Source organism: Mustela putorius, unplaced genomic scaffold, assembly GCF_011764305.1.
Source record: "Mustela putorius furo isolate JIRA1106 unplaced genomic scaffold, ASM1176430v1.1 tig00003834_pilon_pilon_pilon, whole genome shotgun sequence".
In the NCBI taxonomy this organism is placed as follows: Eukaryota; Metazoa; Chordata; class Mammalia; order Carnivora; family Mustelidae; genus Mustela; species Mustela putorius.
This window is the reverse complement of record NW_025421987.1, coordinates 103,398,651-103,412,338: the sequence shown is the minus strand read 5'-3', so window position 1 is coordinate 103,412,338 and position 13,688 is coordinate 103,398,651. Positions and strand designations below refer to the sequence as shown.

The 13,688-nt window shown below is 38.2% G+C and overlaps 2 protein-coding genes across 14 annotated transcripts in view; one reads left to right on the top strand and one right to left on the bottom strand.

The window, feature by feature from the left end:
• Positions 1–8,271, top strand: part of ESYT3 (extended synaptotagmin 3) — a 72,519-nt gene extending 64,248 nt beyond the window's left edge. For 6 of the 7 annotated variants that reach the window (XM_045088858.1, XM_013061447.2, XM_045088859.1 and 3 more), the window contains 3 exons: positions 6,663–6,768; positions 7,594–7,643; positions 8,002–8,271. In XM_045088858.1, the coding sequence (XP_044944793.1) occupies positions 6,663–6,768; positions 7,594–7,643; positions 8,002–8,038 (193 nt within the window). In that variant the 3' untranslated portion in view covers positions 8,039–8,271. Of the gene's footprint in view, positions 1–6,662; positions 6,769–7,593; positions 7,644–8,001 lie in introns of those variants that run through there. The other variant, XM_013061449.2, reaches the window with a different exon arrangement.
• CEP70 (centrosomal protein 70) overlaps positions 6,841–13,688 on the bottom strand; it is a 128,642-nt gene continuing 121,794 nt past the window's right edge. For 6 of the 7 annotated variants that reach the window (XM_045088860.1, XM_045088863.1, XM_004762419.3 and 3 more), the window contains one exon: positions 6,841–7,461. In XM_045088860.1, coding sequence (XP_044944795.1) covers positions 7,148–7,461 — 314 coding nt within the window. In that variant the 3' untranslated portion in view covers positions 6,841–7,147. The remainder of the gene's footprint in view (positions 7,462–13,688) is intronic. The other variant, XM_004762422.3, reaches the window with a different exon arrangement.

Sequence of the window (13,688 nt, the reverse complement as noted above, 5' to 3'; positions counted from 1 at the left end):
GTGAAATATTCTGTACCTTGAGGTCAACTTGAAGTCAAGAAGTCAAAATCTCATTATTGCTTCCTTCTGCTTCAGAATCCTAACAAAAGACATCTGGGGAGATAATACACCTGTTAATTTTTATTTCCTCTTATCAGTAATTACTCATTTTAAAAGAGCTGCATTGGATGCTCTTTGGGCCTTGTCTAAGAACTAAAACATTCCCTTTAAGAGCTTTACTTGGAGTTGATATCAAGAAAGGGTTTGGGAGAGAGAGAATCTATTATTTATTGAACACCTCATGCCAGGCACCATCCTATATTCTAGAGCCACACAAGTAAAAGACTTTGCACTCAAAGAGAGCTATGACACAATTATAAAAGGATTTCACAATTGCTATGTGACAACACAAGAGGGAGAGGTTTGACATTTGGCTTTTGTGACAAACAAACCTGATCTGTTAGTAAATCTCCCTCAATATTGTAACAATAAGATATGGCCAGGTTATCTGGAGGGCAGACTTGGCAACCTCCACCCTAACAGTAAACCTAGAAGTAAGGAGCCTGGACATCTCTTGTGAGTGCATGACCCATACTAAGACACATTATAATTAAAATGTCAAAAGTTAATGGTAAAGGGAGAATCTTAAAAACAACAAGAGAAAAACTTGTTACACATAAGGGAACCCCTTTAGATAACAAGAAGATTTTTCAGCAGAAACTTTGCAGGCCAGAAGGGAGTGGCCCAATATAGTCAAAGTGCCAAAAGAAAAAACTCCCAACCAAGAATACTCTACCTGGCAAAGCTGTCATTAAGAATTGGAGAGACAAAAGTTATTATCACTGGACTGCCCTTAAGGGACTTTGTAAGCAGAAAAGAAAAACTGCTAATTAGTAACAAGAACACATATAAAGGTATAAATCTCACTGGTAAAGGCAAATATATAGTAAAAGTAGTGGATTAATCACGTATAAAGCCAGTATGAAGGTTAAAAAAAAAGTACTAAAAATAACTACCACTATAGTGATATAGGGATATAATAAGCTATAAAATGTGGCAGGGCTAGGTAGAAGCTTTAGAATCTTTTTAAAAAATATTTATTTATTTATTTATTTATTTTTAAAAGATTTTATTTATTTGACAGACGGAGATCACAAGTAGGCAGAGACGCAAGCAGAGAGAGGGGGAAAGCAGGCTCCCTGCTGAGCAGAGAGTCCAATGTGGGGCTCGATTCCAGGACCCTGAGATCATGACCTGAGCCGAAGGCAGAGGCTTAACCCACTTAGCCACCCAGGCGCCCCTAGAATCCTTTCACACTTAAGATATTATCAACTTAAAGAAGAGCATTCTATGTAAGCCTCAGTGTAACCACAAAGCAGTAACCTACAGTAGGTACACAAAACGTAAAAAGAAAGTAATCTAAGCGTACCACTAAAGAAAGTCCTAAAACTACAATGGAAGAGATTAAAAGAAGGAATAGAAAGGGACTACAAAACTGCCAGAAAAGCACAAAATGGCATTGAGTACTATTAATATAAACTATCAATAGTTACTTTAAATATAAAACTCTCCAATCTAAAGACACAGAGTGGCTGAAAGGATAAAAAAAACAAGACCCATCTATGTGTAGTCTGTAAGATACTCATTTCACACACAAATAGTAAAGGGATGGGAAAAGATATTCTAAGGAAATAGAAACTAAAAGAAAACTGGGGTAGCTATACTTCTCTCAGACAAAATAGGCTAGAAAACAAACACTGTAGGGGTGCCTGGGTGGCTCAGTCGCTAAGCATCTGCCTTCAGCCCAGGTCATGATCCCAGGGTCCTGGGATTGAGCCCTGCATCAGACTCTCTGTGTGGCAGGAAGCCTGCTTCTCCCCCTCCCACCCCCTCTGCTTGTGTTCCCTCTCTCACAAATAAATAAATAATAATCTTTAAAAAAAGAAAAAACCAAACACTATAATAAGAGATGAAACAGGCATTACATAATGATAAAGAAGTCAATCCCATAAGAGGATCTAACATTTACAGATATTTATGCATCCAACGTAGGAACAGCTAAATATTAATAGACCGAAAGGAAGAGATAGCAATACAATACTAGTAGGGGACTTTAATACCCCACTTATATTAATGGTAGATCATCCAGACAGTCAATAAGGACATAGCAGCCTTATATGACATTTTAGAGCACTGGGATTTAACAAATAGATACAGAATATTTCATCCATTCCTACAGAATATATGTTCTTTCCAAGTGTACATGGGACAATCTCTAAGATCATATGTAGGTCACAAATTAGTTTTCTTAAATTTATTAAGACTTGTAATTTTTATCAAGCATATTCTTTGACCACAAAGGTATAAAACTAGAAATGACGAACAATAAATAAACCAGAAAATTCACAGTTTGTTACAATTAAACCCCATGCTATTGAACAACCAACAGGTCAAAGAAGAAATAAAAAATATCTTCAGACAAATGGAAAATACAACTTGCCAAATTTGTGGAATGCAGCAAAAGAAGTTCTAAGAGGAAAGTTCATAGTAATAAATGCCTACATCAGTAAACAATAAAAATCTCAAACAACCTCCATTTATATCTCAAGGAACTATAAAGAATGAAGAAAGCCCAAATTTAGCAGAAGAAAGGAAATAAAAATCAGAACAGAAATAAACTATAGAAATAGAGACCAAGGGACGCCTGGGTGGCTCAGTTGGTTAAGCAGCTGCCTTCGGCTCAGGTCATGATCCCAGCGTCCTGCGATCGAGTCCCACATCGGGGCCCTTGCTTGGCGGGGAGCCTGCTTCTCCCTCTGCCTCTGCTGCCACTCCACCTGCCTGTGCTCGCTCACTCGCTCTCTCTCTGGCAAATAAATAAAATCTTAAAAAAAAAAAAAAAAGAAAAGAAAAAAAGAAAAAAGAAATGGAGACCAAGAAAATAGAAAAGATTAATGAAACTAAAATTTGGTTCTCTGGAAAGATAAAACTTTCTTTAGTTTTCCATCATTAAGACTCATCAAGAAAAAACACAAAATCAGAAATGAGACATAATACCACAGGAGTCTAAAGGATCATGAGACCACTCTGAACAAAATTATATGCTAACAAGTTTGACAAGCTAGAAGAAATGGGTAAATTCTCAGAAACATACAACCAAGACTGAATAATGAATAGAAAACCTGAACAGACCAATTAGTAATAAGGAGACTGAATCAGTAATCAAAAATCTCCAAACAGAGGCACCTGGGTGGCTTAGTCGTTAAGTGTCTGCCTTCAGCTCAGATCATGATCCCAGGGTCCTGAGATCAAGCCCTGCATCAGGCTCACCACTCCCAGGAAGGCTGCTTCTCACTCTCCCATTCCCCCTGCTTGTGTTCCTTCTCTTGCTGTGTCTTTCTTTGTCAAATAAATAAATAAAATCTTTAAAAAAATAAAAATCTCCCAACAAACAAAAGTCCAGGACCCAGTGGCTTCACTGGGGAATTCTACCAAACACTCAAACAATACCAATCCTTTTCAAATTCTTCAAAAACAACAGCAGCAACAAAAAACAAATAAAAAAACAGAAGAGAGAACACTTCCAAACTCATTTCACAAGGCATTATCCTGATATCAAAACCAAACAAGGATATAAGAAAAAATTACCCTCTATGAACATAGATGCAAAAATCTTCAACAAAATATTAGAAAGCTGAATTCTGTAATAAAAGGATCATACATCATGATCAAGTGGGGATCCCAGGATGCAAGGATGATTCAGTATCCATCTGCAAGTCACTATAAAACATCAAATTAACAAATCATATGTTCATCTCAATGGATGCAGATAAAACATCTGACAAAATTCTACATCCATTTATGATAAAACTGTCAACAAACTGGGTATAGGGGGAACATATGTCGACATAATAAAGGCCACAGGGGACAAGTCCACAATTAACATGATAATCTGGGGTGAAAACCTGAAAGCTTTTCCTCTAAGATCAGAAACAAGACAAGGATGCCTATTCTTGCCAGCTTTTTAGTTTTGGAAGTCCTTGTCAGAGCATATAAGCAAGAAAAACAAAAGGCATCCAGATTGAAAAGGAAGAAGTAAAAGTATCACTGTTCACAGATAACATGGCATTATAGAAAACCCTAAAGATTCCACCAAAAAACCATTAGAACTAATCAACAAATTCAGTAAAGCTGCAAGATATAAAATATATAAAAATCTGTTGTATTCTAAACACTAAAAATGAATTATCAGAGAAATTAGAATACAATTCCATTTATAGTTGCATCAAAAAGAATACCTACATATAAATTTAACCAAGGAGATGAAAGATCTGTACATTGAAAGCTGTAAGACACTAGTGAAAAAACTGAAGACAACACAAATAAATGGAAGGATAGTTACTGCTCATAGAATGGAAGAATTAATATTAAAATGTCCATACTACCCAAAGCAATCTACAGACTTAATGTAATCTCTTTCAAAATTCCAATGGCATTTTTCACAGAACAAATCCTAAAATTGGTGTGGAACAACAAAAACCCCAAAGTAATCTTGAGAAAAAAGCTCAAGGAATTACACTACTTGATATAAAACTCTGTTAAAAAGCTATAGCAATCAAAGCAGTACGGTTTTGGCATAAAAACAGACACAAAGATCAATGTAAGAAAACAGCTTAGAAATAAACTGGCACATACATGGTCAATTAATTTTTGACAACAGTCAATTAATATGACAACTTATACAATGGGGAAAGGACTGTTTCTTCAATAAATGGTGCTGGGAAAACTGAACAGTCACATTTAAATGAGTGAATGAAACTGGACCACAATCTAACATTATACACAAAAAATAAACTCAATATGGATTAAAGACTTGAATGTAAGATCAGACCATAAAACCCCTAAAAGAAGATGTAGACAATAAGCTCCTTGACACTGAACTTGATGATTTTTTTAACTTTAACAAAAGCAAAAATAAGTGAAACTACCTCAAACTAAAAAGTTTCTGCACAGGCAAAGAAAACTTAACAAAATGAAGAAGCATCCTACTGAATGGGAGAAAATATCTGCAAACCATTTATCTGGTAAGGGGTTAATATTCAAAATATCCAAAGAACTTACACAATTCAAAAGCAAAAAAAAAAAAAAAAAAAAAAAAAAAATCTGATTTAAAGACAGAGAACTGAACAGACATGTTTCCAAAGAAGACATACAGATGGCCAATAGACACATGAAAAGGTGCTCAATCTCACTAATCATCAGAGAAATGCAAATCAAAACCACAGTTATCTATCACCTCATATCTATTAGAATGACTATTACCAAGTGTTGGTGAAAATGTGGAGACAGAGAACCTTGTGCACTGATCGTGGGAATGTAAATTGGTACAGGCACTATGGAAAACAGTGTGGAGATGCATCCAAAAATTAAAAATAGAACTACCATATGATCCACTAATTCCACTTCTGGATATTTATCCAAAGAAAATAAAAACACTAATTCAAAAGCACATACATACTCCCATGCTTGCTGTGACAGTATTTACAACAGCCAAGACATGGAAGCTGCTTAAGTGTCCACTGATGGATGAATGGATAAAGAAAATGTGGCATATACACAGTGGAATATTATTTGGCCATAAAAAATCTTGCCATTTGCAGAAACACAGATGGACCTTTATGGTATTATACTAAGTGAAATAAGTCAGACAGAAAAAAAATTTTTACTGTATGATCTCACTTGTATGTGGAAATCTAAAAGAAACAAAAAACCCATAAAAGAGCAAACAAAAGATGCCAAGCTCCTGAATATAAAGAACAGATTGGTAGTTGTTGTGTGGCAGGAGGGAGAAGAGGGGTAGAGATAAGGGGGTCAGGTCAAATGGAACAAATTTCCATTTATAAAATGATGTAATGAGGAAATAATGTACAGCATGGTGATCCTATTTAATAATATATTACATATTTGAAAGTAGCTAGGAGAGTGGATCTTAAAAGTTCTCATCACAAGAAAAAAATTTTTTTAACTATGTATAGTGATTGATGTTGACTTACAGTGATCATTTTGCAATATATACAAATGTCAAGTCATTGTTAAACACTTGAAACTAATGTTCCCTTACCTCAAAAACAAAAAACCAAAAAATTACCTATAAGAATTCCAGTGGCCTCTTGTGAGTTTATGACAAAGCTTGTACCCTAAGATTCCTCGGCCTTACTCCACAGGCAGAAAGGGGAAGGTCCACTGTTTTCTATGAAGCTCCAATACACCTGACTATTCAGCATCCTAGTCCTTAGCTGGTCAGAAAAACAAAAGAGATAGGGGTTGAGGTGGTCCTATGAGTATGCACTGTTGAAGGGGCAGCTGAAGGAAAGGCAACCAGGGTAGGCTCAGAGAAAGAAACCCCAAAACGTAGTAGTTCAAACAGTCCAAGGCCTTCACAGAGAGGCAAGCAGCCTCTTGATACTTCTAGAGCTTGTGATTAGCATAGGACAGTGATTACCTGTAATAATGATCCACTGAATATCTGCTATGAGCCAACACTATTCTAAATGGTCCCCAGAATATATTTTCTGTTTTGAAAGTAGGAAAATGGATCAAACACTTCAGATTTTCAAAATGATTAAAATATGTAAATCTAAAAAAGAAGAGTAAATCTCACTTTGACTTTTTGCATCTTTAAGATTTGAATTTTTTGTTCCCATGGAAGAAGTAAAGAAGAGGTCACTAGATGTTGCAGTGAAAAACAGTAGGCCACTTGGCTCACACAGAAGGAAGGAGCTAGGAAAAGTAAGTACAAGAGGGACTCTTGGTACTCTGCCTCCCCCAGCACTCTACCTGGAGTTCACTGGTGGAACACCTTGCAGAAATTCTGATGATATCATCTGGCTGTTACCAGAACTGGCTTCAAGGAGGTTAGAGCCTCATTGGGAGGTTTTGGGGGTGGAGGGTATTTTAACATTGCTAAAAGTAAAACAGGTGGGTCAATTAATATGATAAATACTATTTTACCAAGTTTGAGAATCTATCCAAACTCATCATTGCACAAGTATTTGAACATCTACTAAGTTTGTTTTAATAAATACAGCACTGTGTGAAGCTTGGGTCTCATTATGTCCAAGATTTTTGTGGAGATGGGATTTTACTTGAAGTAGAGAATATATAATCTTCAGGAAGATGCCAAGTACAGACAAAAAGAATATTTATATAATACTTTGCAATTGTAGTTTAATAAACACTTTCTTATAATCATCTTTTTAAGATCCCACTTCTGTGATGTAGGTGAAGTTATCCTTATTTTTAGAGTTGAGGCAACCATGGTGTCTTGCTTAAAATTACAATTCAGTTCATGAGTAAAGGCAAGTTGTTCTCTCAGGAATATTGAAAAATTCTGAGGTTTAACTCCAAAGAGCAGTTCACCTTTTCCTGGTACACTGAGGCCAGTGCCTGTATTGCACTTCTGGAGAGGTTCCATGTTGAGAGCTAAAAGAAAAAGAGTCCCTGCTCAAAACTGAAACCCAAGGAGCCCCTTTTTAGATTAATTCCATTTGTCTCAATATGTTTCCATTTAATGCAGTTTTTTTGGAAGGAACCTGATTATTTGTGTTTGTTTAGGTACTGATTGACTTATCAAAAGAGGATCTGATTAAGGGCTTCTCACGATGGTAAGTGAGCTCTTTCATTTTATCACATTAATCTGGTACTTAAGACATGGTCTCCAGCAGTTGCACATGATCTTTTTCCAAAATTCTTCCTTTTTCAGTACATGTCAGCTTCTTTGCTTATCAAGGAAGGAGACACATTATCACCTATACTTAAGGATTTTCTGCCTATAGTTCTTACTTACTTAACAGACCTCTCTCTATAAGCCCTAGTCTTAATCCCAGCTGGTCGACTTACAGAGGGATGGGTTCTCCCAGTCCCAGATGGACCTAGGCTAGCTAGACAAGGCTGCTTGTCCTGATGCTGGCACCACAACACACCTGTGATACTAACACAAGTCCAAACCCAACTGTTTTACAGGTACGAGCTGACTCCAGATGGGCAGCCCAGAAGTTGATGAGCACCCTTACCACCTTTATATTAAAATGTGTACATATGTATATTTTGTAATTTAAATCAGAACAGCTATTTGAAAATATATACATACATTTTTGTGTGAAATTTAAGTACATGACTGGATAATATTAGGAAGAGGTAAACATATATAAAAGTACTACTCTCGGTTGGATTTAGTTGTTGAAATCCAGAAAGAAATGTGGTGTTCATACCTAATAAATTATCAGAACCTCACTGGTGATTTTTTTGTAGGTAATTATATACCATATAACTTGGGATTTGCCCAAATGTATGTGTCAAAAGTGTCCTGTCTCAGACATAAGGGATGAAGGAGATCTGTTCCTGGAACAGCTGCCAGTGACTGACCAAGGGAAGACGCTTCTTTTATGGGAATAAAAAGTGACCCACACCAAAAGTGCCAAAAGCCAACACTACCTAAGCCCTTCTGGTCCTTCTGCCACCTCTGGTACTTTACTGCCTGGAAATTAGTTCTACAGTAGATAAAGGAACAAAAGTGTACTTTTCCAATGGCAACAATGTTATAGTGATATACCTAAATACTCTGAGTTAAATACTCCAACATGGGATGGCCTGGCCCCAAACTCTAGCATGTGGCCTCACTTTCATAGGAAAAAGCAAACCGAACCCCGAGTCCAGGTCTGTATCTCCACTACCACAGCAGAGCTCTAGAGACTGCTACAGAGTGTTGATGCCAGAAGAAAGAAGCTTCTGTCTCTCTCTCTCTCAGATGGGTTGGCAATTCTATTCTACCTTTCTAAGATGGCTGTTTAAGTAACATTCAAAAGCAAAATATGTAAATTGCACAAACAAGTTCCTCTTTTACATTTCAAACTTTATACCACCAAATATTCTCATCCTCTCTGATGTTATTCTAGAGCTACTGTTGAATTTACGTCCTTTTCTCTTCACTCAGGCAACAGCTCCTGCCATCAGTTTCATATTCCCCTCCCCTCAGTGCCTTCACTGCTGCTTTTCTGAAGAATGGTAACATCTTAAAGTTTCTGTTATGTTATTCTCACTTATATCCATCATTTCCTGTTTTCTACAAGAATAAAACCCACTTGGGGCACCTGGGTGGCTCAGTGGGTTGCAGTCTGCCTTCGGCTCAGGTCATGATCCCAGGGTCCTGGAATCGAGCCCCGCATCGGGCTCTCTGCTCAGCGGGGAGCCTGCTTCCTCCTCTCTCTTTCTCTGTCTGCCTCTGCCTACTTGTGATTTCTCTGTCATATAAATAAATGAAATCGTAAAAAAAAAAAAAAAAAAGAATAAAACCCATTTAATTTTGTCCTTTGGCCCTAACAATCTAGTCCCTAGTGTTTTGCTACTTTATTTATGTGCAGATGCTCTATTCCAGACTAGTCTATATATCATATCCTACCTACTCAAATCCTATCCTCTTCAAAAGCCTTGTCTCAAAACCCACCTCTTCTATGCCAGTCCACACTGAAATGGGCTCACTCATCTCCTACAGCATTTACTGTCAATACTGTATATTTTTAATTTTAATAATTCCCTGCCTTGTAACATTTAATTTTTAAAAAGGCTTATTAGAGGAGAGGGAAGAGACAAGATGGCGGAGAAGTAGCAAGCTGAGACTGTATCAGGTAGCAGGAGATCACCTAGATAGCTTATCAAACCATTGCAAACACCTACAAATCCAATGGGAGATTGAAGAGAAGAAGAATAGCAATTCTAAAAACAGAAAACCGACCACTTTCTGAAAGGTAGGACCAGCGGAGAAGTGAATCCAAAGCAACGGGAAGATAGACCACGAGGGGAGGGGCCAGCTCCCGGCAAGTGGCGGAGGAACGAAGCACAAAATCAGGACTTTTAAAAGTCTGCTCCACTGAGGGACATCACTCCAGAGGCTAAACCGGGGTGAAGCCCACGCGGCGCCAGCGTGGCCCCAGGTCCCGCGGGGTTATAGAAGGATTGGGGGTGTCTGAGTGTCACACAGCTCCCAAGTATTAGACCAGGGAAGCTGGCTACAGAGACAGAGCCGAGGAGTGAGCTCTCAGCTCGGGGTTACCTTGAACCAGTCGCAGACTGGGTGAGCTCGGAGCCCGGCCAGAGGCCAGGGAGACGGGAGTGATTGGGCTCTTTTCTCTGAGGGTGCACTGAGGAGTGGGGGCCCGAGCTCTCGGCTCCTCCGGGCCAGAGATTGGGAGGCTGCCATTTTCATTCCTGTCCTCCAGAGCTTTAGGGAAAGCATTCAGGGAAAAAAATCCCCCTAGAGTGAACCCCAAGTAGATTACTTAGCCCAGCCCCTGGCAGGGCAATGTATTCCACCTGGGGCAAAGACGTTTGAGAATCACTACAACAGGGCCCTCCCCAAGAAGATCAGCAAGAACATCCATCCAAGAACAAACTCACTGATCAATGATAAAAGCAAAAAAAGGCATGGAAGATATTAGAGAAACCCTCTCTGGAGAGATAAAAGCCCTTTCTGGAGAAATAAAAGAACTAAAATCTAACCAAGTTGAAATCAAAAAGGCTATTAATGAGGTGCAATCAAAAATGGAGCCTCTTACTGCTAGGATAAATGAGACAGAAGAAAGAATTAGTGATATAGAAGACCAAATGACAGAGAATAAAGAAGCTGAGCAAAAGAGGGACAAACAACTACTGGACCACGAGGGGAGAATTCGAGAGATAAGTGACATCATAAGACAAAACAACATTAGAATAATTGGGATTCCAGAAGAAGAAAGAGAGGGGAGCAGAAGCTATATTGGAGAGGATTATTGTAGAGAATTTCCCTAATATGGCAAAGGGAACAAGCATCAAAATCCAGGAGGTGCAGAGAACCCCCCCCCCAAAATCAACAAGAATATGTCCACACCCCATCACCTAATAGTAAAATTTACAAGTCTTAGCGACAAAGAGAAAATCCTGAAAGCAGCCCGGGAAAAGAAGTCTGTAACATACAATGGTAAAAATATTAGATTGGCAGCGGACTTATCCACAGAGACCTGGCAGGCCAGAAAGAACTGGCATGATATATTCACAGCACTAAACGAGAAAAACATGCAGCCAAGAATACTATATCCAGCTAGGCTATCATTGAAAATAGAAGGAGAGATAAAAAGCTTCCAGGACAAACAAAAACTGAAAGAATTTGCAAACACCAAACCAGCTCTACAGGAAATATTGAAAGGGGTCCTCTAAGCAAAGAGAGAGCCTTAAAGTAGTAGATCAGAAAGGAACAGAGACAATATACAGTAACAGTCACCTTACAGGCAATACAATGGCACTAAATTCATATCTCTTAATAGCTCCCCTGAATGTTAATGGGCTAAATGCCCCAATCAAAAGATACAGGGTATCAGAATGGATAACAAAACAAAACCCACCAATATGTTGCCTACAAGAAACTCATTTTAGACCCAAAGACACCTCCAGATTTAAAGTGAGGGGGTAGAAAACAATTTACCATGCTAATGGACATCAGAAGAAAGTTGGGGTGCCAATCCTTATTTCAGATCAATTAGATTTTAAGCCAAAGACTATAATAAGAGATGAGGAAGGACACTATATCATACTCAAAGGGTCTGTCCAACAAGAAGATCTAACAATTTAAATATCTATGCCCCCAACGTGGGAGCAGCCAACTATATAAACCAATTAATAACAAAATCAAAGAAACACATCAACAATAATACAATGATAGTAGGGGACTTTAACACTCCCCTCACTGAAATGGATAAATCATCCAAGCAAAAGATAAACAAGAAAATAAAGGCCTTAAATGACACACTGGACCAGATGGACATCACAGATATATTCAGAACATTTCATCCCAAAGCAACAGAATACATATTCTTCTCTAGTGCACATGGAACATTTTCCAGAATAGATCACATCCTCGGTCCTAAATCAGGCCTCAACCGGCATCAAAAGATTGGGATCATTCCCTGCATATTTTTAGACCACAATGCTCTGAAGCTAGAACTCAACCACAAGAGGAAGTCTGGAAAGAACCCAAATACATGGAGACTAAACAGCATCCTTCTAAAGAATGAATGGGTCAACCAGGAAATTAAAGAAGAATTGAAAAAATTAATGGAAACAAATGATAATGAAAACACAACGGTTCAAAATCTGTGGGAGTCCCGAAAGGAAAATATATAGCAGTACAAGCCTTTCTCAAGAAACAAGAAAGGTCTCAGGTACCCAACCTAACCCTACACCTCAAGGAGCTGGAGAAAGAACAACAAAAAAAGCCTAAACCCAGCAGAAGAGAAATCATAAGGATCAGAGCAGAAATCAATGAATTAGAAACCAAATAAAACAACAGAACAAATCAATGAAACTAGGAGCTGGTTCTCTGAAAGAATTAATAAGATTGATAACCCCCTGGCCAGACTTATCAAAAAGAAAAGAGAAAGGACCCAAATAAATAAAATCATGAGTGAAAGAGGAGAGATCACAACTAATACCAAAGAAATACAAACAATTATAAGAACATACTATGAGCAACACTATGCCAACAAATTTGACAATCTGGAAGAAATGGATGCATTCCTAGAAACATATAAATTACCACAACTGAACCAGGAAGAAATAGAAAGCCCGAACAGACCCATAACCAGTAAGGAGATTGAAACAGTCATCAAAAATCTCCAAACAAAATCCCAGGGCCAGATGGCTTCCCAGGGGAATTCAACCAAACATTTAAAGAACTAATTCCTATTCTCCTGAAATTGTTCCAAAAAACAGAAATGGAAAGAAAACTTCCAAACTCATTTTATGAGGCCAGCATCACCTTGATCCCAAAACCAGACAAGGATCCTATCAAAAAGAGAATTACAGGGGCGCCTGGGTGGCTCAGTGGGTTAAAGCCTCTGCTTTCGGCTCAGGTCATGATCCCAGGGTCTTAGGATCGAGCCCCGCATCGGGCTCCCTGCTCCACAGAGGAGCCTGCTTTCCTTCCTCTCTCTCTGCCTGCCTCTCTGCCTACTTGTGATCTTTGTCTGTCAAATAAATTAAAAAAAAAAAAAAAAAAAAAAAAAAAAAAAGAGAATTACAGACCAACATCCTTCATGAACACAGATGCGAAAATTCTCATCAAAATACTAGCCAATAGGATTCAACAGTACATTAAAAGGATTATTCACCACGACTAAGTGGGATTTATTCCAGGGCTACAAGGCTGGTTCGACATCCGCAAATCAAACAATGTGATACAACACATCAATAAAAGAAAGAGCAAGAACCATATGATACTCTCAATAGATGCTGAAAAAGCATTTGACAAAGTACAGCATCCCTTCCTGATCAAAACCCTTCAAAGTGTAGGGATAGAGGGCACATACCTCAATATTATCAAAGCCATCTATGAAAAACCCACTGCAAATATCATTCTCAATGGAGAAAAACTGAAAGCTTTTCTGCTAAGGTCAGGAACACGGCAGGGATGTCCATTATCACCACTGCTATTCAACATAGTATTAGACGTCCTAGCCTCAGCAATCAGACAACAAAAGGAAATTAAAGGCATCCAAATTGGCAAAGAAGAAGTCAAACTATCACTCTTCGCAGATGATATGGTACTATATGTGGAAAACCCAAAAGACTCCACTCCAAAACTGCTAGAACTTGTACAGGAATTTAGTAAAGTGTCTGGATAT